Here is a 26,085-nt window from a genome sequence, read left to right as displayed (position 1 = left end):
GTCTCCTTATGATCATTCTCTTTTTATTGAAATTATTGATTGTTTCTGTGATTTGTTATTTGACCCACTCATTCTTTAGGATTAGATTATTTAGTTTCCATTAATTTTTGGTCTGTTTTTCCATGGCCCTTCATTACACGTAATTTTTATTGCATCATGACCTGAAAAGGTACATTTGGTATTTCTTTCTGCATTTGATTCTGAGGTTTTTATGCCCTAATACATGGTCAATTTGTCTTACTTAACATTTCTAAAATTCAATTTACCTCCCTAACTTTTTCTTGTTTATTTTGTAGTTAGTTTCCTAGTTCTGAGAGAGGGAGATTGAGATCCCCCACTAATATAGTTTTTCCCATAACACTACTCTTCTAAGAATTTGGATGCTATACCACTTATTGCAGATATATTTAGTATTGATATTGCTTCATGATCTATGACACCCTTTAGCAAAATGAACTTTTCTTCTTTATCTCTTTTTAATTTTTGCCTTGTTTGAGATCGGGATTGCTACCCCTGGTTTTTTAACTTCAGCTGAAGTTAAAAGAGTATGTTCTGCTCTAGTCTTTTACTTTTATTCTGTATATATTTCTATGCTTGAAATGTGTTTCTTGTAAACAACATATTGTAAGATTCTGATTTGTAATCTATTCTGCTATCTACTTCCATTTATGGGAGAGTTCATACAATTTGCATTCAAACTCTGAATTTCCTTCCATTCTATTTTTCCACCATTGTTTTGCTTCTGATTCCACCTTCCTCAGTCTGCCTTCCCTTTTATCAGCCATCCCTTCCTTTACTTACACTTTTCCCCCTTTCTACTGCCTTCTTTCTATCAGCTTTCTGTTTTTATTTTTCTTTTCCCTTTCTCTTCCTACTTCCCTTTACAGTTAGGTAAATTTTTATACCCAACTGAATGTATATGTTATTCACACTTTGAGTCAAATTTAATGAGATTAAGATTCTAACAATGTTCATTCTCCTCCCTTTTTCCCCTCTACTGTAATAGATCTTTTGTACCTTTTTGTGATGTAAGTTACCCTATTTTAGTACTCCTTTCCTCTTCTCCCAATACACTCCTTTTTCTGCCTCTTAATAATTTTTTCATATCATCACATCTAAGTCAACTTATATCCACATTCTCTGTCTTTATACACTCCTTCTAAATGCCCTAACAAAGAAAGAATTCTTAAGTTTCAAGTATCATCTTACCATGTAAGGATGTAAACTGTTTAACCTTTAAATTGTTTTTTTTTTCTTTTTTTGTTTACCTCTTTATGATTCTCTTTCATCTTTTATTTGGAGATCAAATTTTCAATTCAGCTCTGTTTTTTTCATCAGAAATGAGTGAAAAACATTTGTATTTCATTGATTGCCCATGTTTTCCCCTGAAAGATAATGCTCAGTTTTGCTGGGTAGTTGATTCTTGGTTATAGTCCAAGTTTCTTTGCCTTCTAAAATATCATATTCTGTGTCCTCTGATCCTTTAAAATATAAGCTGCTAAGTCTTGACTATGACTCCTTTGAATTGTTTCTTTCTGGATGCTTGCAGTTTTTTCTCCTTGACCTAATAATTCTGGAATTTAGCTACAGTATTTCTTGTAATTTTCATTTTGAAGTCTCTTCAGGAGGTGATTGGTGGATTATTTCAACAATTATTTTGCCCTCTGGTTCTAGTACATCAGGGTATTTTTCCAATAATAATTTCTTGAAAGATGTCCATACTGGTTGTTTTTTTTTTTTTTTTTTTTTGGATTAGGGTTTTTCAGGTAGTCTAATAATCCTTAAATTACCTTTTTTCAGATCTATTTTCCAGATTGGCTGTTTTTCTAATGAGGTATTTTGCATTTTCTTCTATTTTTTCATTTTTTAAAAATTTTATTTCACTGATTCTTGATGTGTCATTGAGTCATTCATTTCCAGTTGTCCAATTCTAAATTTTAATGAATTATTTTTTTCAGTTCACTTTTTTTTTTTTAAAAACTTCCTTTACTGTTTGGCCAATTCTACTATTATAGGAGTATTTTTTTTTTTTCCCCATTTTGCTAGTTCTACTTTTTTAAGGGGTTATTTTTACTGTATTTTTTTCCATTTCATCAAATATATTTTTAAGTTGTTTTCTTGAGTCAGTTTTTGTTTTTCCTTTTCCAAGCTGTTGACTTTTTTTTTTTTATCATAGTTCTCATTTCTTTTCCCCATTTTTCTTCTGTCTCTCATACTTGATTTTTAAAATCCTTTTGAACTTTTCCAAGACAACCTTTTGACCTTGAGACCAATTGATATTCCTCTTGAAGGCTACACATATAAAGCATTTTGCTATTGCTGTTCTCTTCTTGCATTTTGATCTTCCCTGTCACCATAGTTTCTTTCTATGATCAGGTCTCTTTTTGCTTTTTTTTTTTTTTTTTTTTTTTGCTTATTTTTAAAAATTGATCTCTGTTTCTAGAGCACAGGGGAGACTGTCCCAAACTTTTTCGCTCTTACTAGCTTTCTGCACTGGGGCAGAAATACTGCCAGCTGTTGAGTGCTGGCAGTCCTGTGCTGGATTGGCCTAGTCTAGTCCTGTCTGTTATGCAGGAGTTCAGTGACTTTGCATTTGAATTTGAAGAATCATAGCTGTCTTGCTGAACCATTGGTACACTGATTCAGAACTGAAGGGCATCCACTGCTGATCTGTGCTATGGCTAAGAGCCTCCTCTAAATTTCCCCTCACCACACATGCACTGGGCCATGCTCCCCTGTTAGCCAAGTGAGACAGATTTTTCCTGAAGTCCTGAAGGTAAGCTGGAAAATTGTTTCACTGCAAATTTTTGTGAGTTTTGTTACCCCAAAGTCTGTTTAGAGGTTTGACTTAACATTGTTTTTGTGGAAATGATGATTACTTAGGCAAAATCGTGGCTTCTCTCTGCCATCTTGACTTTGCCCCCATCAGGATAATTTTGGAGAATGGAATGTTGACCATTTTGTATTGAGTTGAGCCATGGTAGTGAATAGTATCAAAGCTTTCAAAGATACTTAGAGTTTGTTCAAACACTTAGAGAAATTCTCAATTGATATTCCTAGGGTTTTCTAATTACAGTTGCCCTTGCCTATAGAACACAAGATGGAATATTGCATAAAATAAGCCTGGAAACGTAGATTGAAACAGATTGAAGAAAGAAAGGCTTAAATGTCTCGTAAGAAATTTGAATCTTATCTTATGGTTGCTATTGAAGGTGTCTTAATGAAATCATGTTTGGCATGATATGAAGGATGGAAATGGTAATACAAGTAGGATAGTCAGAGTGAGAGGTGGTGAGAGGTTGAACTAGAATGGTGCTTGTATGAGTAGAGAAAGGGGAACAAATGTAAATAGTATAGAAACAGAGTTGATAGAACTTTGGATGTAATTGCATGTAGGAGTATAGGTGAGGGAAAGGAAAAGAGTCCCCAAGATGGCGCATGATAGTTATAGGTAGTTAGAGATTTTCGAGGTCAGTAAGTCTAATCTCATTTTATAGATGAGGAAACAGACCCAAGCTAAATGACTTGCCTTAGGTTACATAAGTGATAGAATTAGAATTTGAATCCAACTTTCCAGCTTCATATTCAGTATTCTTTCTACGTACCAAGTTGACTTTGAAAATTTGAATTTCCATGACTGAGAGGAGGTAGTACCAAAAATAGAAATAAAAAATTAGAGTAAAATATAGCTTTATGAGGAAAATAAGTTATTTTTCTTTATTTAAAATTCAAGGGAAAATGTTTTGTAATTGATTGCCTTGACCATTTATGAACCTTACTATGACTATCTAAGTTTTGAATAAGCCCATATCCTTATGTTTTTTTATTTGTTTGTTTGTTTTGTTTTGTTTTTTTGCCCAGGTGTGTTAGCTCCTAACAGGTACTTATATATATTGAATCATTGGAATAAAATTACCTAGTGATTTGTTACCAAATAATGCTTATTTATTTCTGATATGAGTAGCTTCAGGTACATCTTAATGCTGCTCCTGGGTCATCTTTATAGAAGATGCTTGTCTACCTATTTATTCTCTCTGGAGGCCTAGCATCTTGTGCTAAATTATTTAAGTTAAAAATGAAGTCACAGCTCTGTTTATAAATTTTTACAATGAGAATTTCACCTGTCAGTGCCATTGTCTGATTCTGGCAGAAGTGTTATAAAGCAGGCTTTAAAAAAATATTAATAGCCTAGGATCTATACCAAGATAATTCAGTTTTGTACATAGGGTTATTGTCTGTAGAAGCAAAAACTAACTTGGAAATCAGTCATCACTATTTAAAAGTCTTTATGTCCTAATTTTTAAAAAAAATTAAACAAATATTACTGCTGTTGGAGATGTGATAATTATACTCACAAATCACCTTATTCTATGTGGAAAATGTTAGGTTAAGAGACTAGTTCTGTATTTTGTTAACAAGAATTTTGACTTAAAAGTAATTAGAAACAATCCACATCTTTAGCAAAGTCACAGGATACAAAATAAACCCACATAAGTCATCAGCATTCTTATATATCACTAACAAAACCCAACACTTAAGAGTTAAAAAGAGAAATTCCATTTAAAGTAACTACTGATTGTATAAAATATTTAGGAATCTATCTACCAAGGGACAATCAGAAACTTTATGAGCAAAACTATAAAACACTTTCCACACAAATTAAGTCTGATGTAACCAACTGGAAAAATATTAAATGCTCTTGGATTGGGCGAGCAAATATAATAAAGATGACAATACTACCTAAACTAATCTATTTATTTAGCGCTATACCAGTCAGACTCCCAAAAAACTATTTTGATGACCTAGAAAAAATAACAACAAAGTTCATATGGAAAAACAAAGGGTCAAGATTTCAAGGGAATTAATGAAAAAAAATCAAATGAAGGTGGCCTAGCTGTACCAGATCTAAAATTATATTATAAAGCAGCAGTTACTAAAACCATCTGGTATTGGCTAAGAAATAGACTAGTTGATCAATGGAATAGGTTAGGTTCAAAGGACAAAACAGCCAATAACTTTAATAATCTAGTGTTTGGCAAACCCAAAGACCCCAGTTTTTGGGATAAAAACGCATTATTTGACAAAAATTGCTGGGAAAATTGGAAATTGGTATGGCAGAAACTAGGCATTGATCCGCACTTAACACCGTACACCAAGTTAAGGTCAAAATGGGTTCATGACCTAGGCATAAAGAATGAGATTATAAATAAATTGGAAGAGCATAGGATAGTTTACCTCTCAGACCTGTGGAAGAGGGAGGGATTTATGACCAAAGAAGAACTAGAGATCACTATTGACCACAAAATAGAAAATTTTGATTATATCAAATTGAAAAGTTTTTGTAAAACAAAACTAATGCAGATAAGATTAGAAGGGAAATAATAAACTGGGAAAACATTTTTCTGATAAGGTTCTGATAAAGGCCTCATTTCCAAAATATCTAGAGAATTGACTCTAATTTATAAGAAATCAAGCCATTCTCCAATTGATAAATGATCAAAGGATATGAACAGAGAGTTCTCAGACAAAAAAATTAAAACTGTAGACATATGAAAATATGCTCCAAATCATTATTAATCAGAGAAATGAAAATTAAGACAACTCTGAGATACCACTACACACCTGTCAGATTGGCCAGAAGAACAGGGAAAGATAATGTGGAATGTTGGAGGGGATATGGGAAAACAGGAACACTAATACATTGTTGGTGGAATTGTGAACACATCCAGCCATTCTGGAGAGCAATTTGGAACTATGCTCAAAAAGTTATCAAACTGTGCATACCCTTTGATCCAGCAGTGTTTCTACTGGGCTTATACCCCAAAGAGATACTAAAGAAGGGAAAGGGATATGTATATGCCAAAATGTTTGTGGCATCCCTGTTTGTAGTGCCTAGAAGCTGGAAAATGAATGGAGGCCCATCAATTGGAGAATGGTTGAGTAAATTGTGATATATGAAGGTTATGGAATATTATTGTTCTGTAAGAAATGACCAGCAGGATGAATACAAAGAGGACTGGCAAGACTTACATGAACTGATGCTAAGTGAAATGAGCAGAACTAGGAGATCATTATATACTTCAACAACGATACTTTTGAGGATGTATTCTGATGGAAGTGGATCTCTTCGATAAAGAGAGCTAATTCAGTTTCAATTGATCAAGGATGGACAGAAGCAGCTACACCCAAAGAAAGAACACTGGGAAATGAATATAAACTGCTTGCATTTTTGTTTTTCTTCCTGGGTTATTTATACCTTCTGAATCCAATTCTCCCTGTGCAACAAGAGAACTGTTCGGTTCTGCACACATATATTGTATCTAGGATATACTGTAACCTATTTAACATGTAAAGGACTGCTTGCCCTCTGGGGGAGGGGGTGGAGGGAGGGAGGGGAAAAATCGGAACAGAAGTGAGTGCAAGGGATAATGCTGTAAAAAATTACCGTGGCATGGGTTCTATTAATAAAAAGTTATTAAAAACAAACAAACAAAAAATAAATAAACTGCTAAGGCAAGGAATTGAGCTTGCATATATTTCAAAGATTTAAAAATATATAGTACCTATGTGCTACTTCAGATTTTTTTAAATTAAAATTTTGGAGGGTCAACAAGGAAAAAAAAAAAACAAGAGTTTTGAGAGGAATATCTAACAAACTGGTTTGTCACTATCTTGGAGAATTGGAGTATTTTCCATTTTAAAACAGGGTAAATTATACTTTATCCATCTCAATAGAACTTGTTCCTAGAAAGGAGGAAGGAATAAACATATGATACTTACTATTTACTATGGATCATCCTAAACACTTTACAAATATCTCATTTGATACTCACCCATACCCTGCTGGGGTTTTGTTGTTCTTGTTTGTTTGTTTGAAATTTCTTCTTCTTTTTTTTTTTTAAAAGCATTTTATTTTTAAAACATATGCATAGATAGGTTTCAACATTCACCCTTGCAAAATCTTGTGTTCCAAATCTTTTTCTTGCTCCCTTCCCCCCACTCCCCTCCCCTTGATGGCAATTAATCCAATACATGATAAGCTGTGTATTTCTTCTATATATATATATATATTTCCGCAATTATCATGCTGCACAAGAAAAATCAGATCAAAAAGGGAAAAAAAGAGCAAAATAAAACAATGCAAGCAAACAATAGCAAAAAAAAGTGAAAACACTATGTTATGATGTACATTCAATCCCACAGTCCTCTCTCTGGGTAGAGATGGCTCTCTCCAGCACAAGAGCTTTGGAATTGCCCTCAATCACTTTGCTGTTGAAAAGAACCATGCCCATCAGAATTGATTATTGTATAATCCTATTGCTGTGTATAATGTTCTTTTGATTCTGCTCGTTTCACTTATCATTAGTTCATGTAAGTCTCTCCAGGCTTTTATGAAATCATCTTGCTGATCATTTTTTATAGAACAATAATATTCCATAACATTTAATATAGGTAGCAGCTGTTTTTATCTCAATTTTAAAGCTGAGAAAATGGAGGCAAAAAAGAAATTAAATGACTTGCCCAGTATTGAGATAGAGTTTGAACTTTCTGACTCCAGGTTCAGTGCTCTATTTGCCACAATGAGTCAGGCAAGAATTGCTTCACTTTAGTCTCTTTATCCTCAGAGCCTAAAACAATATTTGTTTTCTAATAGATACTTAACAAATTATGGTTGATTGATTGGAATAGTCCCATTACTAGGGTCAGCCCATCACAAATTAAATAACCTAACCTAATAAAAGAACTGGATATAGTGGAAAATACTGCCACTCTCCAAACATAGTGATAAATCAATTTGCATACAAGTAACTAGATACATAGATATATAAAGAGTAGATGAAGGTAATCTAAAAGGTGAAAACATTAGTTATTGTGGGAAAGGCCTTCTAAAGAAGCTGGAATTTGAGTTGTCATGAAAAAATCCAGGGAGATAGAGGTGAGGAAACAGAAGATTTTACAGGTATGATATGGAGTTGGGGAGGAACAGTCAGTTTAAAGACAGAGGAGATAGTAGATGAAGTATGGTGTTTGAGGAACTTCAAGCAGACTGGTGTCAGTGGATTATGAAGTAAGTGAAGTAAAGTTAATTGTCAGAAGACAACAAAGGAAGGGAATAAATTGCTAAGAGTATTAATGCCAAGATTTTGTTGATCCTAAACCTTCTGTAAGTTCATTGTGTGAGAGGGGAGCAGGAAGCAGTGGGATGAAAGAGACACTAATCAGTCTTTTCTGTAGGACAATTCTTGAGGTTAATAATGTTTACTTTATTTACAGGTCAGGCATCAGTCTTACACTCTGAAGCAAACAATATTAGGCATCAATGTGTTATGTTTCTTCATTATGTGAAAATTTTCATCTTTAGGTAAGATATCAGGTTCATTTAAAAACCTAATATGCATGTATGATTGATGTGTGGTGGATAACAGTATCTTATGGGTTTTCAGGTACTTGAGAATACATGACACAGAGAATGACGTTCCAGTTCATCCATATGAGACTTTGGAAGCCCAGCTTCCTTCTGTATTAGTTGAAGAACTTCATGGATTGATTTTATACATTGGCCGTCTTTCTGACCACTCCAGTGTTATCCCAGGAGCATTTGTAGTGCAAAACCAAATAAAGGTTTGCCTTCTTTTATTCATTGTTAATATATAGTTTTCACAGAAAGAAACAAAAAAAGAATTTTACAAAATAATTATATCAACATTGCCAGGTCACTCTTTCTCCATGAGAGTACCTTAAGGCAATCATTAAAATTGGCATCCCTTTTTATGTGTATCAGCAAATAACAGTGGAATCTGAGCTAAAAATCTACAAGAAACAAAATGAATTAAAAAGATATACAAATACTTATATTTTAAAGCTTCTATTGTCTTCCTGTTAGGGAGCTTAAAGGCTTGGAGAGCCCAAAAATTTTCATGAAAATATTTCATAGAAAAGGAAGTAGGCACTATTATAAAATGCTAGTAGTTAACAATTTTCTTTTTTTCTGCTTCTAGAACCTTTAGTAAAATTAAAATAAAATTCAGTTAAATCCTTAATGTTAGAAATCCTAACTTTAGAACTAGACAGGACATCAAGAGATTCTGTGGTCTGATCATTTACCTGCCTTCATGCAGGTAAGATATTGATATGTCTAATACTATTTAAAGTAATGTCATAAGAAAGTAAAATTCCACAAATTTCTATTATAGATCTCAGTTTTTCCTATCAGTTTAGGAGATAGAAAAATAAGATTCTCACCTGTTCTCATGGAGCTTATAATCTTGTAGTTGTGATAAGCTATTTATGTAAATAAGAGTGACATAAATTAACCTCTTAGTAAGTACATGAGAAGAAGAATAAAAGACAGAAAGTACATAAGGATGTAAATACATAAGAAAGTACAGAAGGACAAAAAATGGAGAAGTTACTTCCAAGTTGAGTTCTCTAGCTTTTCCTGTGCTTGCTTCTTCCTCTTTTCTTTTCTTTTCTTTTTTTTTCTTTTGTTTTGTTTTGTTTTCTTTTTTCTTTTCTTTTCTTCTCCCTCCCCCATCCTTGCCAAATTCTCGTAGAATATACTAAACTTGTCTTTCCCCCCCACATATGAACTTATATCACTAAAAAAAACCCCAATAACAACCACTCAGAAGAATATGTAATTTAAGCTAGTGACAAGAAAAAATGGAAATGGAAATAAGCATGAAGTCATGTAAGTGATCATGAAGTAAATATGGCCAACTGTTACTGATCCTTATGGAATACAATGGTACTTGGCCTGTGATTGCATTGGTATTGTGAAATTCTCATGAGAAAAACTCCATTGCCATGATCAATGCAGATCAACATCTTTTCTGCAACTTGGTACCTATGTGAAGCAGTGTCATTAGAGTCAGGAAAACTTTTGTTCAAATTTGACTCTGGATATATAGTAGCTGTTTGACCCTGGGCAAATCATTAATTTTTATTTGTCTCACTTTCCCCAATTGTAAAATGGAAATTTTGCACTTTGTGTGGTTGTAAAATGCACTTCCCTCACAAGATTGTTATAAGGACCAAATCAATTGATTGTAAAACACTCAATACAGTACTTGGTGCCAAATAATTACTTAATAATTGCTCATTTCTTTCCTTCTTAAATAATTGTCCTGATCACTAAGAGGTAAAGTAATTTGATCAGGGTTATATATTCCCAGGGGTGGTTCTTGAGCCCAGGTGTCCTTACTCTGAAGCCACTCCCTATCCACTTTGCCAAACAGATTCTTAATTGCATTATATAGGCAAATTTAAGATAGTTAAACTAGAAAATCAACAGAATAAAGTTTTATTAAACCTATCACTCCCTCTTAATGCATTGTTTCTAACCAACTGGCCTACTCCTTATTCTCTATACATGATATTTTTTCTTTTATTTCCATACGTCTATATAGGCTGTCCCTCATGCCTAAAACACTCTTCTCATCTCTCCAGAGTTTTTAGAATCCTTAGCTCAACATCACCCACAGGAGGACTTCCCTATTTTCTTCTTATGGAACACTTTCCCACCACAGAAATTGATTTATATATTTGCTGTACATAAATGTACTAGTATATACATATCATTTCTTATTCCTCCTTAGTAGAATGAGGGTAGGATGTCAGTCATATATTGATGTTTAATAAGAACTTGTTGAGTTGAATTGAACTTGAAAAAAAATGAGTAGGAGAAAAGATAATTTTTTTAATAGCAAAATGCCCCATGATTTCACCACTTAATGAACAAAGAATATTGTTTTTAAAAATTTGCCTTTTGAGGCTATGATCACATAGTCACATGAACCAGCAAGAAGTAGCACCATTATCAGATTTTTAAAAAAATAATGCATTGAGTAATGTAACTATTTTTATTGTGGTGTTAACAACCTAAGTGTATAGTTTGAATTTCACACTAATGAAAAATCCTGACAAGATGAGGATATTTTAATATCAAATTAATGCCATCCTCATAAAAATAATGGCTCATAGAAGTATTTAAAATCATAAAATGACACTTCAGGAACCTGATAAAAATTTGCTTTCTTAACTTCACTTAGAAAAATTCTAAAATAAGAACAATGGAAACTTATATGATTTTTCTGAAGTGTTTCCTGGTTTGCACTTTGAATGGAATCAAAGGTTGGAAGTGACTTTACATAAACTCTTCAATTTTCTTCTAGTGCTTTTAGTTAGGTCTATCTTAAACCAATATAGTAAGGTGAGAATATATCCTTACTGCAAATCTTTATAGAGCTGTTTTAATGATAAATGAGACAAAAGGTTTGTCTATGTTTCAGAATGGTAGTCAGTTAATTGGGCCTTCAACCTTGTTTACTAAGAAAAATAGGTGATTAGAAAAAATATACAGCAGTATAACACGTATGAAAGTATTGAAGAATTTCAGTCATAATTGATAATTCAGTCTCTGAATGTCTTTCACAGCTGTTTCCACCATCATGGCATTTAATACATCTTCATTTGGATATCCATTGGTTAGTGCTGGAAATTCTTCACATCCTAAGTGAAAAAGCATCAAGTAAGTCTAAGTTGTGCCAATGTGTGTCTTGCCTTTCTATTAATTTCTTTATATTCCTTTTCCTGACTGTTTTGTTGAGTTATGTACATTTAATAAAGATTAGTTTTGGTTCTTTGTAAGGGAAAAGTAGAAGTTCCAACCAATATCATATTAGCATTGTTAACATTTAATAATATTTATTGCCTGCCTAATTCTAGATTCTTGATTATTACAATACTTTAAAAAATATTTTATTTTCTTATTATGAGTATGACTACTGATAAATTGAAGTGCTTCTAAGATTGTTATACCTGAAAAAGTCATCATCTTATTGCTAATCTAGTGCCTTAATTAAATTGGTTCTTAGCTGATAGAATTACAGTCTGCTGCAGTTAGGTCTGTACTCACAGGAAACTTCATTGCTTTGGTAGGAACTGCCAAAACTGAGCCGAGTTTTAAGAACCCAAGTAGATTTCCATACCACCATAAGGCATCAAAATAAGAATTTAATGGATAAATTACCACAGTACTTTGAAAAGACATTTTTTCCTATTACTTAAGAAGTCAGCTCATTTTTTTTCTCCTCCATGAAATATAGTTCTCCAAATAATTTTTTTAAGCTATAGTCAGATGGCTAAGTTTGAGAAGATGTGCAAGTTTTGATGAAAATCCCCTCCCCAGCTGTTTTGTCCTCACTTGGACCTCTAGTATATACACATTTCCATGTTTGGATAGTTTATCATCCGTTTTAGTCTTACTTTCTGCCCTAAAAAAGAAAAATGGTTTTAGAAATCTGGAAGACCAATATTCACTTCTCTTCTGTGACATTTAATAATTGTTCTATGATTCTGCGCAAATCATTTTATTTCTGTGAATCTGTTTCCTCATCTGTGAAAGGGAATGATAATAGTTCCTCACTCACTATTGTTGAAAGTGCTGAGATTATTTTTTGTAAAGTATTTTGCAAGCTTAAAGTATTGCATATATAGGAGATATTATTAGTGTTTGTTATTGTTTTTGTCAGTTGTGTTGTATTCTTTATAATGCCATGAATATAACACATCATACTCTTCTATCCTCTATTTTCTCAAATCTGTCCTTCCTCATGTTTATCCTTTAACACTTTCTATTCATCTTTTCCCAACCTCAGTCTTTTCCAGTAAGACCTGTCTAATCATTATGTGGACAGAGCATTTCAGCTTCAGCTTCAGTGTTTGTCCTTCCAATGAATAATCTCAATTTCTTTATTAAAAGTATTAAGTATTAACTGATTTGATCTCCTTGCTGTCCAAAGGACTTTCAAAAGTCTTCTCTAGAACCATATTTAGAAAAATGTTGTTTCTGTAGCACTCATGTGTCCTTATAATCCTACTCTTATAGTGATACAATATACACAGTCATACTGGAAAAACCATAACTTTGACTATACATCTACTTTCTAGTGTACTATCCAGATTTGCCATAGCTTTCCTTCCAAGGAGCAAGCATCTTTTAATTTCATGACTGCAATTGTCGTCCTCAGTGATCTTTAAGCCCCAGAATATAAAACTTGATATGAGATTGTTCTATTTCTTCTCCCTTTGTTTGCCAGAAAGTGATGGGACCAATTGCTCTGATTTTTGTTTTTTTTAATATTAAGCTTCAAGCCAACTTTTACACTTCTTTTTCATCCTCATCAAGAAACTTCTTAATTCTTTATTTTCTACCATCAGAGTGTTTTATCTACATATCTGAGATAGCTGATATTCTTGGCAACTTTAGTTCTGGCTTATTATTTGTTCAGGCTAGCCTGTCACTTGATACATTCTGCTTTTAAGTTAACGAATATGGTGAAAACACATAGCATTGTGTATTCCTTTCTCAGTCTTAAACCAATTAGTCATTCTATTTCATTCTAACTTGCTTCTTGACCTTCATACAAGTTCCTCAGGAGACAAGTAGAATGATTTGATACTTTCATTTCTTTGAGGATTTGCCACATTTTTGTTGTGATTCACACAGTTACTGGCTTTAGTATGGTCAATGAAATAAGTAGATTTTTTCTGAAAGTCCTTTTGGAAAAAAAAATACTTATAATACACATTGGTTTATGAATCATGTTGGGAGAAAAAAATCAGAACAAAAGGAAAAAACCATGGGAGAAGAAAAAAACAAAACAGAAGTGAACAGCATGTGTTGATTTACATTCAATCTCCATAGTTTTTTCCTGGATGCAGATGGCATTTTCTATCCAAAGTCTATTGGGATTGCCTTGGATTACTGAACTATTGAGAAGAATCAAGTCTACAAGTCTCTTATTTTCTCCATAATTCAGGGAATGTTGACAATTTAATCTCTAATTCCTGTGCCTCTTTGAAAACCAGCCTGCTCTTCTGGAAATTCTCAGTTCACATATTGCTGAAGCCTCATTTGACAAATCTGAAGCATACTACTGGCACATGTAATTTGGTTATTCGATAAATTGAACAATTTGGGGCATTGCCCTTTTTTAGGATTGTGATATCAATTGATTTTTTCCAATCTCTAGGCCATTGTTGAGTTTTCCAAATTTACTGACATGCTGAGGGAAGCTCTTTAATAACATCATCTTTTAAGATTTTAAATAGCTTACCAGGACTTGTGTCACCTTCATTAGCATTATTGTTAACAGTGCTTCTTAAAGATCACTTGAATTCATTCTCTAGGATGTCTAGTTCTAGATAAGTGATCTTAAGATCTTTTCTATATAATTATTCAGTATATTTTTGCCACTTTTTCCTAATCTCTTCTACTTCTGTTAAGTTCTCACCATTTTTTGTCTTTGTTCATGACCATTTTTGCATGAAATGTTCCCTTAAGAATGCTAATTTTCTTGAAGATATCTCTTGTTTTTCCCATTCAGTTGCTTTCTTCTGTTTCTTTACATTGCTCATTTAAGAAAAGTTTCTTATCTCTCCTTGCTATTTGGAATTCTGCATTCAATTGGGTATAACTTTTCTTTTTTTTCCCTTTTGTTTTCCTTCTTTCCTCAGCTATTTATAAAACTTCATCAGACAGCTTTTTTTGCTTTTGTCACTCTTCTTTTTCTTTGGAATATTTTTTGTTGCTTCCTGTACAGTATTGTGAACCTCTGTTTATAGTTCTTCAAACACGCTATCAGATCTCTTTATACCTTTTTTCATATTCATAAAGGATGATATTTAGGTTATACCTAAGTCTGATGATTTTTCTTGCTTTCTTCAATTTAAATTTTACAAAAAGAAAATCATGAGCCACAATCAACTTCATGTCTTATTTTAATTGACTATAGAGAGCTTTACCACTTTTGGTTGTGAAGTATATAATCAATCTGATTTCGATATTAACCATCTGAGGGTGTCCCTATGTAGAGTCACCTTTGGGGTTGTTGAAAAAGGGTGTTTGCTGTGATCAGCAAGTCATCTTGACAAAACTATTAGCCTCTGCCCTACTTCATTTTGTATTCCAAAGCCAAACTTGCCTGTGTTCCAATGATCTTTGAATTTCCTACTTTAGTATTCCCAATACTTTTGATGAATGTGACTTTTTGTTGGTGTTATTTCTATAAGATGTGGCATTTCATAGAACTGAACAACTTTACCCTCTTCAGCATCACTGATTGGAGTATTGACTTGTTATTATGGTGTTGTTATTAGTGTCTACTTTTCAGTTTGTTTATATTTATGTAATTCAGTTTGTGGTCAATATCATTTTTTAGAATGAATTATAATTTAACGAAGACGAAAACATTGAAAGGCTTCATAATCTGACCTCTTCTGCCTTTCCAGTCTTCGTACATCTTACTTCCCCCTGTATACTCAGTGATCCAGTGACATTAGTCTCCTTCCTCTTCTTCATAGGAGACACCATTTCCCAGATTGAACGTTTTCATTGACTGTCTTTGATTCTTCAAATTTTCTCTAATCTCAGTGTTCTGCTTTCCTTGATTTCTTTCTAGTTCCAACTAAAATCCTAACTTAATGCTGCCTTTTGCTTTGTTGGTCATCACCCACCTTAAAGAGAGGCAACAAGATGCACAGTAGATAGGACAGTAGGACCTGGAGTCAGGGAGTTCGAATTCAGCCTTAAATATTTAACAGCTTTGTTGCCCTGGGGCAAATAACTTTCAGTTTCTTCATCTGAAAAATAGGAAAAATTATGTACCTACCGCCCCAAGATTTTTGTAAAGATAAAAAGGAGATATTTGTGAAGTACTTTGTAACTTTATAGCTTATATAGATGCTGACTATAGTGATTATTGTTATTGTTATTAATCCTGTTTATCTCTTGTTTTTACATAGCTATTGACATGTGTTTCCCATTAATCTATGAGCTCGTTGAGAATATAGGCTGTCCTATGCCTTTCTTTGTATCCCTAAAACTTGATATGGCATCTGAAATATATTAGACACTTAACAAATATTTGTTGACTGACAGACTACTTGAAGCCCTTTTAGTTATACCAAATATTTTAGATAAATGTCTTTAAGAATATAGAAATATCTATACATCTGCAAAAAGAATATGAAAGAACTTTTGGTAATGTTTATCAGTATTAGTAGCAAGGAATATATCCTCAAACTGTATCTTTTTTTGTAAAACCAATTAATGTAGACTTTGTAAGACGTTGCTAAAGGAAGTGAATTTTACTACTCTTTTCTGTTAAAGAAATTTTATAGAACCACAATTTCTTAAACTGTGGGTCAAGACACCACATGGGGTCTCATAACTGAATGCGGGGGTTGCAAAATTATGATATATTATAAGCAAATGTTTGTTTTGCGTACGTATTTTATATACCTGTGTGCCTGGGGTCATGTAAAAATTTCTCAGGCAAAAAGAGATCATGAGTGGACAAATTTTAGAAGCCCTGAGTAGGATACATTTTGAAAAGATTTTCTTTTTTGTTTGTTTGTTTTTTAGAACAGATTGTGTATAGTTATCAGTTAATGAATATGGTTGGTGAGAATTTGACCAGCGTCAGCCTGTTTAAAGAACATTGTGAAAATCTCCTTTGTGACCTAATAAGTTTGTCAGTCAGTAGGTATGCCAAGGTAATGGTATAAAAGTGTCTCATCCTTTTGATTGTGTAGGACTGTTTTTATATTTAGTGTATTGCTTCCATTTATATGGAGGTGCTTAGTCCAAAATATTTAATTTGTCTACAGTATTGCAAGTCCCATGATGTTTATTTAAATACTTTGTGACAGCTGAATGGGAAAACAAAATTATATTAAATTCCAAGTGTGTGAGACTCAGAATGAGGCTTAATGCTACTAATTAAAACAAAAAAGGTCTTCTTTCTCTCAAAAGACAAAACAGAATGCCTGTAGACTTATATGGGAGTTAACTGGACAGTTATATGAAAGGTTAAAAGGTAATTTTCCATTTAATGCTTTAGAATGGTCTTTCATCAAGACAACTCTTTTCATAAATGTTAAATCTTGGCAGGTGGTAAGAATAGTAGATTTTGAAAAAAAAAATCTCCCTCTCCTCTCCTGTAGCCTCTTCTTTTCTGTTTTCTCCTCTCCTTCCATCTCCCTCGCTGCCCTCCCTCTCCCCTCCCCAACAACCTTTTCCATAATTACTTTTCATTCAACTTTCTAAATCTCTGGAGTCTATAAACTGCTGACCAATAATGACCTTGAACAACAATAAAACTGACATGTTATTTAATGAAAAACCTTAAAAGTATTGAAACATCTAGGGTTTGGGGATTGTCACTAATGTTGAAATAAGTTAGTGTAGTCCTGTAATGATGTGTTCCTACACTGCTATCTAGTGATGAGATAAGTGAGAAGCAGTTGAACAAAGATAGCTGACCAGCTTTGAGAGATTTGACTTGATTTATAAAAAGTCTGAGTTCACAAAGAGATCATACATTTAGCAGTATTAAAGTTGTGTTTTTTTTTTTGTTTTTTTTTAATACAGTAGATCAGTAAAATTTAATGGCTTTGTTTGCATAGCAGTCAATGGTTAAAAAGAACTATGTTCTGTTGATTTAATTTCAGGAGATGGACAGGTTTTAGTCTCAGATTTATAAATTGTTATTTAATTTCAAAGAATGTAGATGAGATCATCACAGACCCACTGAGGTACTGAAGATCGCTTAATTTTAAATCTTAGACATATATTTAGGTCTAAGCATTGTATAGATCAGGAATTTTTTTGCCCTTAATTTTTTTTTTTTTAATTTAATAGTTAGGATTTTTTATGTCTATAGTTAAGCTTTTACTTGAAAGCCTATAAGCATTAACTACATGTGTTCTTTTAAGGTAATCCACATGAATGCATTCATGTTTATAATTGAAATAATTCATGCTGTAATTAAATAGAAAACAGTAATGTAAACCATACCATTAAAATAGCTTTTATCCATCATGTTAAAAGAACATCTGCCTCCTATTGATTTACAGAAATAGATTTATGAAACATTGAAAGTTTAATTATTCTTCCTACAAAAATATGTGTGCATACATACTTCTACACTACTCAGTCATTAAAGATATTTTTATATTGCAGAAATATTGCATAAGGTGGAAATCATTGTCTTTATAAACTGGATACATTTAATATAAAAAGTTTGGCAACTTTTATTGTCAACAAATTTGAATCTTTCCCGTCTAGCTCATTCTTTTCATTCGAAGTCCTTTTTCATTCTGGTAGACTGAATAAATAATATTGAGACAGATTTGATAAAAGCTTGACAGTAATGCACACTTGATCTTTTGTTTATATAATTATTTTTGCTGTGTTTGGAAATTTCTTTTAGAAATTATCAAATGGTACAGTTTGTTTTAGGCTATTCCATAATTGGGTATAAATTTTAAAAGTTATGAAAGACAGTATGGTATGTCAAAGAGGTGGCCTTGGAAACCGGATTCCCTGATTCTCTGTAGCACAGTGCCTGGCACATACTAAATGTTTATTAAATTCAATTGAATTGATTCCAAATCTTACGTCTTATATATAATGGCTGTAATCCAGGCCAAGTCACTTAACCTCTCAATGCCTCAGGCAACTCTGTAAGAGTTTGACTGAGAAAGTTCAGAATTGTACTCATAACCGAAAGTTCATTGCACCCACAAAACCACTAGCCCAGTCCTTATTTCTATCAAAGCAAATTGAGGAATGGAGAGAATATTTTTTTCTTTAAAAGCAATAGGAGAAATTGAATCCTACTTTTTTGTTATCCAGTGCTTTATTTTTCTATTTTCTTTCTCAGGTTAGGCCTTCTGAAGCTTTAATAAGTCACCACTGTCCCTGCTTATGCATCAAAGAATTATGGGTCCTGCTTATTCAATTTCTTGATCATAGAAGTAAAGGGTGTCACACAGAAGTAAGTTATAGTTCATAAAAATTTTTTTAATATATTGCATAAATAAAAGCCTTTTATTTTTTAAGAGACATGCAAAGATAGTTTTCAGCATTCACCCTTATAAAACCTTGTGTTCCAAATTTTTCTTCTTTCTATCCTTCCTTACCCCTCCCCTAGATAGCAAGTAATTATATGTGCAATTCTTCTAAACTTATTTTCATATTTGTCATGCTGTATAAGAAAAATCCAGATCAAAAGAGAAAAATGACTTAAGGGGGAAAAAAAAGCAAGCAAACCACAATTACAAAAAAGGTCAAAATACCATACTGAATTTATTTATATTGAGTACTTCATCTTTGGATACAACAATCTGTGAGAAAGATAGTATATTATTTATTAGTCCTATTTTATAAATAAGGAAATTGAGCTTACAGAAATTAATTGACTTGGTCAGATTGCAGGAATTAGATTTGAACCCAAGTTTCCAGATTGTAAGTCTAATGCTATTTTTCACCACATTACACCATTATAGGATTGACAACTCTTGATTATTCAGCATTTGCCAAGTCAAATATTGTCTTTAAAATTCTTACTCCCACAATTTGCTTGAATGGGTTAGGCAAATATTTCTAATGTAAATAATATTGGATAAGCAGGATGAAGAGAACATGTATTTAAGTGCTTACTGTATACCAGGCATTTTGCTAAGTGCTTTATACTATTTCCTCTGATGTTCACAGCAAGCTGGAAGGAGAGGAGAATAATTATAACAATTTAATAGTTGATTGAAATGGAGCAGATAGTGGTTAAATAACTTGCCTAGGGTCTCACTGCTAGGAAATTAAAGTGCTAGGTTCAAACTGGAACTCAAGTCTTCCTGACTTTAGCCAATGCACCAGTTCCATTGCTTTACATTGCATCCCTGACTAAGAATAAAAGTCTATGTTTCATCCTTTCGAAATTTAGGTGACAGTGTTCAATGTAAAGGGCTGAAACTCTTAAAAGGTGTACTTGAATCAGACAACCGAGCACTTAAGGCTAATTATCTATTGGACAATGATTCTATTAGCATATGTTTGGAAAAATGGCCTTTCTCACTGTTTCTTGCTGGCTTGATGTTTGGTGTATACAAATAATCATAGGAAGAATTAGAGGATGGTATGAGGCAAGCCAGACTCACTTTTCTGCAGGATGAGGAGAAGAAAGATTGGTGGTGAGCCTGTGGCAGTTTTTCTGTCTCCTTTACTTCTCTCCCTAAAGACCATTGAATTTTAACTATTCATGTTTGCCTATTTGCCATATCTGCTTTTATTCAGTATTTTTGTTTTGAATTTGTTTTGAATCTCATATTTTCAATAGATTTGGGTTCATTGGATCAGTAATCAAGTAGACTTTTGTTTACAAATAAATCTTAATATTTAGGTATCTTTAAATTAAATAATAATACATACAGTGTTGTCTTGTCCATTTTTTAAAGATGCAACTATATTGTCTTTTTTTTGGTTTGATTTTGACATTTGGTTTTTCATTCTATTATTTTAGATGTGAGCAAAATATAGCATGTTAAACTTTGCAATTTCTGTGCTTGCAGCTTTTTCTTCTGTGGGGGCTAGAGAACTTGCTTGCTTTTAAATAATGAAAAATTCTAATAATTTCAGGGCTTTTCAAAGCTATTGAATAATGAGTGGTTTCATTCATATTTTTATGACAATTTTATCATAAAACTCAAAATACATGATCCTAGAAGAATGTTTTAATTTAATTGCATTTGAATCATTTCTGTTTCTATAGCCCTTTTGGAAATGGATGAATAAACTTCTAAAGAATCTTTTTAAGAAACCAAATGATACAGAACGACCTTCTCTTCTTGTTGTCCCCTCCAAGGATCCATTGGGCTTTAGTTGGTGGATTATTACTCATCTAGCATCATTTTACCAATTTGATCGTAATGGAGTGCTAGATGAAAAGGTAATACTTTAATTCCTCTTACTTTTATCTCAAAATAGTGTATTTTAACTATAAAATAGGTGTTCTCCCTTTTCCTACCCCTTTTTATTGTTATTGTGATTGAATTGTTTTACATATTGTTTTATGTTCATTTGTGGTAATCACATAGGGCAGGGCTTTGGCTCCTTGAAGACAATATTTATTTCATTTTTTATATTTGTCTATACAGCACCTGAAACATAGTGGGCTCTTAACAAATGCTTACTGATTTATTCTAAGAGTAAAGATATTTATAAGTTTGGAGACTCTTCCTTTAGATCATAAAAAGTACTCTAATAATAAATGTAAATATTTCAGTAAAGGAAAGGTTAATGTTTATGAATACTGCTATTGGCAAAATATTTAAAGTCAAGAATATGGCCTAAGTGCTGTGAAAGTCACTTTACCTAATATAAGACTAAAAAGAGCTTGTACTGGAAGTTACTGGAGACTTTTGTTCTAGGTTCATCAACCATCTAACTATGTCACCATAAGAAAAATCAGCTGAGATCTCTGGACTTTAGTCTTCTAATAATGCAAAATGAAGAAATAGGATTAGATAATGACTGAGGACTATTCAATCTTTAATGTGATATAGTTACTTAGTAAAAATCAAGCACTTACACTGCCTTGAAGGCCTTGGCTTTCTCTGGACCATTGGAGGAAGGAATTCCTTTAAGAAATTTTGGGCAAATAAGTCTTTTTGATTATTATAAATACCCAAATTAGCCACAAAAAACATTTGAAGGAAAATACTATTTATATCCAGAGAAAGACCTCATATATAGAAATATATATAGAATGATTTTACACATATAAATGTATGCATACATATATATACATATATATTGTACATATACTCATATTTATTTCTAATAGTAGTCATCACTGGGGAAAGAAAAATTTACATGATAACTTTATTGTAGATTTAAAAGGAATAGCAGGTTATACATAATAGATGTTTTCAGTTTCATATGGATCATCTTTCTAAAATTATACTATGTTATGGAAATATTTATTTTATTTCATAAATTTGAAATAAAGTAAATAAAAATTAAAAAAAATTTTTTTAAAGAAGGGACTGATTCTGATAGTAGCAATTAATGACACCAATCATATCCTTGGTCAGTACTCTTGGCTCTTCAACAAGGAGTTATTAATTATTGAGGCATGAGATTGAGACTTACAGCCCTTGAGTTGAGTTCTGAATCACTGGGCTCTGTGCTCATCAGGATATTGAGATGGCTGCTAAGGTCCTAGTCCCAACCATGGTTAGCAGTTTATGATATGGTGGGATAGGAAAGACCTTCCCATTGAACCTCAGTCACCCAGCCCAGCCCTTGCTGTCTTCTTGAATCTTGAATCTAAATTATAGAAATAGCAATTTAGCTCCTGGCTAATTGATCGTCATTGTTATAAACAATGCTTGTAAACAAAGGAGGGTATACAGGGATTCCTACAGCTAGAACATGTAGTTCAGTGACCTGACTCTTGCTCACTCCAGGAGAGATGGGAGATAGCAGTGAGACTACTTGTCCTTTCATATCCATGGAGATGCAATTGTCAGGCTACTTAGTCCCACCTCTTGGCCACTGGCTATTGAACTAAAGGAAGGCACTTGTAACTCTGTCTTGGTCTATTGCCCACCTAACTAGTCTGTTTGGATCCCAGTAAAAAGGGAAGACTTTAAAAAGTGACTACAGGAAGCTTTTTTGGAGGTACATTAATACTAACTATCACTGACAATGGGTAGCCAGCAGTGATTCTAGAGGTAGTTTGCATAGTAACCATGAAACCTTTCTGAAGATCAGAGAGAGCTAGAAGTACAGACCCCTGCAAAGTCCCATACAGGGCTTTAAGTTATTCCTGGAGGATAAAAAAAAGAATCTCAAGGCATCATCCAAGAGTGATAGACAATCAGGCAGTGCAGAGATTGTTAGTGATTGTTCCACAATTGGTGGTTTCATTGTGATTTTCATAAGGGTTTTTAATGGGCTCTTATACCTCTTGTGAGGAGGAAACATTTTCTCTTGTGCATTTGAGTCACTCTAAGGCTTTTCTTCAGATCTAGGATGCTGATGGACTGCCCAGTGTTCCAGTTTTATGACTTATCTTTGGCAGTGGTCATGGTCCTCTATCAGAGTACACTGCCAGAAGTCAAAACATGCGAGTTTTAGTAAAGCAGCTAATCTGTTTCCTTTGCAACTTAACCTCCACCACAAGCAAGCACTACTCATTAGGCTCCAAATTTTGAGAAAAGGTTTAGAAGACTAGACTAAGAATCAAAGGATCATACAAAGAAACATTTACATGTTATATTTAAGATCTTCTGATTTGATAGTTTGGAGGAGGGGCTGTGTGTGTATGTTTTAGTTATTGTAAGCATTTTTAAATAGAAAAATCATAAATATATTGTATACCTATAAATCTCAAGACTAGTATCTTGAGATCCCTTAAAAATAAGAAGTAGCAAATTTTTAAGCATTATTTTGATATGTTTTATGATTAAAAGATCCAAAGAAAAATGTTTAGTGTGTTGCGCAAGCTCTAGAGAGGATTTATAGAAAGATGAATCTACAGCTAGGTGACTCAGTGCATAGGAGCTAAGATGATATGAATGTGAACCCTATTTTAGACACTCTCTGTTTAGACAGATCCTAGGCAAGTCAGTTAACCTCTTATAACCACCTCTTATAGCCTCAATTTTCTCATCTCTAAAATGGAAATAAATAATAGAATCTATCTCAAAGATTTGTTGGAAGAATCAAATAAACTAAAGAGTTTTGCAAACCTTAAAACATTTCATATGTCCAACACCATAAAAGAAATGTCAAGGACACTGAAGCTAGATGCTTTATCTACTTTTCAAAACCAACTCTGACTCTTCTGGAACATTGCTTAATAGTTTTGTTTAGTTTTATTAACAGACACTCAGTTTATTATTTTTCATTTCCATGTTTGGTGGCTATATAAGCTAAAGGTTTTTTTTTGGAGGTCATCTCATTGTTCCACTAAAACCTATTATTCTGATACCTTTAAAATAAATAACCATCTTGTTTTTCTGAGAAATGACCTTTTATCCTTTTTTGTTATTGTTTTTAATTAATTTATTTAAATACATATTATTTTGTGAATCATGTTGGGAGAGAAAAATCAGAACAAAAAGGGAAAATGATGGGAGAGAAAAAAAAATGAATGAAGCATGTGTTGATTTATATTCAATCTTCAAAGATCTTTTTTTTTTTTTTTTTGAATTATATTTTTTGCCCAAAGTCTATTGGGATTGCTTCAAATCACTGAACTACTGAGAAAAATCACATCTTTATAGTTCTCATTGCATATTCTTGCTGTTACTGTGTATAGTGTATTCTCAGTTCTACTTATTTTGCTCATATCAGTTAATGTAACTCTTTCCAGACATTTCCAAGATCATCTTGTTTGTCATTTTTATAAAACAATAATATTCCATTACCTTTATATACCACAACTCAATTCAGCCATTCCTCAATTGATGGACATCTATTCATTTTCCAATTCCTTGTTACCACATAAAGAGTTGCTACAAACATTTTTGCACATGTAGAACCTTTTTCTTCCTTTATGATTTCCTTGAGATACACAATACTTGTTTTAATTTGCATTTCTCTAATCATTAATTAGAGCATTTTTTCATATTACAATAGGTGGCTTTAATTTCTCCATCTGAAAATTGTCTTCATGTCTTATGACCACTTGTCAATTGGAGAATGACTTATGTTCTTATAAATTTGACACAGTTCTTTATATATTTCAGAAATATCAGCAACACTGGATGTAAAGATTTTTTTTTTTCACAGTTCTGTACTTATTTTTTAATCTTATTTCTGTTGGTTTTGTTTGTGGAAAAACTTTTTAACTTAATGTAATCCAAGTTGTCCCTTCTCCAAAATTCTGAAAGATAAATTATTCCTTGTTCCCTAATTTGTTTATGGTATCAATCTTTATACCTAAATCATGTAACCATTTTGGTATGGAGTGTGCTATGGAGTACCTTATTTTGGTATGGAATGTGAGATGGAGATCCACACTGAGTTTCTGACATATTATTTTCCAGTTTTCCCAGCAATTTTTATCAAATAATGAGTTTTTATTCTAGAAGCTGGAGTTTGCGGGTTTGTCAAATACTACATTATTATAGGCCTTGATTGTTGGGTCGTATCTATGGTCTATAGTCAGTTTATTTTTAAGGAATTGCTTTCCTTTTTCAAGCTATTGATTCTTCTATATCTCTCATTTCCTTTCTCATTTTCTGTCTACCTCTCTTATTTGCCTTTTAAACTCTTTTATGAACACTTCCAAGAAGTCTCTTTGGGCTCGAGACCAATTCATATCCCTCTTTGAGATTTTTTCTGTGGACATTCTGTCCTCATTTGAGTTGTGCCCTGTCACCATAGTAGCTTTCTATGGGCAAGGTTCTTTTCTGTTTCTTACTCATTTTCTTTCCTTTTCTTTTGGTATTTTCTTCTTTTTTGACTTTTATGGTTGAGCACTGTTCCTGGGATAAAGGGGGTATTACGTTTCTTGTGCAGCTCTGAGCTTTGGCTTTCAGACAGGGGTCCCTTGTGTTTGCAGAGGGTAGCTTTGCCGGCTCCTTTCAGGAAATAACCTGGTTTCCCAGAGTTTGCCTTCTGAACTGTGATTGGAAGCTGCCTTCCTGCTGTGCTCTTCTACTGAGTCAGGACCAAGGATCTTGTTGCTGATTTGCTGTGATTAAGACCCTCTCACTGGCTTTCCCAGAGTCTGTCTGAGTTGAGCTAAGTGCCTTTTTTACTCCAGTGAGACTGACTTTTCTTGAAGGTTTTTAGTCTATTTTGAGCTGGAGAGAGGTTTCATTCTGACAGACTTTTCGGAGGCTTGATTTCATGTGGTTTACAAGGGAAACTGGGAGAGCTGTTCAAGTTCTTGGATTTACTCCATCATCTTGACTCCACCCTTGGAACTAGGACTTCTTTATCTTTAATTCCATTTAATTCAACAAACATTTATTTAGCACTTAACTGTCTTTAAGGTACTATCCAAATATAATGGATTAATATCAGGGCAAAAGATACTTTTTTTCTTTTTGCTTGCAATTAATAACTTATTTTGGGAGACTATATTGTAGGCAATTTTCTTTTTGTTTTGTAACAATATATTTATTGTATTATAGTATCAAATTAAAAGAAAAGAAACAACAACAACAAAAAAAAAAAGATTAAAAAAAAAAACATTCTATCCCCTCAACAAACAGGCTAAT

At 32.9% G+C, this 26,085-nt stretch overlaps 1 protein-coding gene across 1 annotated transcript in view; it reads left to right on the top strand.

Moving 5' to 3' along the window:
* MMS22L (MMS22 like, DNA repair protein) overlaps positions 1 to 26,085 on the top strand; it is a 165,580-nt gene that overhangs the window by 20,661 nt on the left and 118,834 nt on the right. The window contains exons 5-10 of the mRNA XM_051997432.1: positions 8,275 to 8,362; positions 8,445 to 8,622; positions 11,437 to 11,530; positions 16,430 to 16,560; positions 18,732 to 18,845; positions 20,616 to 20,792. Of these exons, the coding sequence (XP_051853392.1) occupies positions 8,275 to 8,362; positions 8,445 to 8,622; positions 11,437 to 11,530; positions 16,430 to 16,560; positions 18,732 to 18,845; positions 20,616 to 20,792 (782 nt within the window). The remainder of the gene's footprint in view (positions 1 to 8,274; positions 8,363 to 8,444; positions 8,623 to 11,436; positions 11,531 to 16,429; positions 16,561 to 18,731; positions 18,846 to 20,615; positions 20,793 to 26,085) is intronic.

This window comes from Antechinus flavipes, chromosome 4 (genome assembly GCF_016432865.1).
Source record: "Antechinus flavipes isolate AdamAnt ecotype Samford, QLD, Australia chromosome 4, AdamAnt_v2, whole genome shotgun sequence".
NCBI lineage: Eukaryota > Metazoa > Chordata > Mammalia > Dasyuromorphia > Dasyuridae > Antechinus > Antechinus flavipes.
The sequence above is the reverse complement of the archived record's forward strand: the minus strand, read 5'-3'. Positions and strand labels throughout refer to the sequence as shown.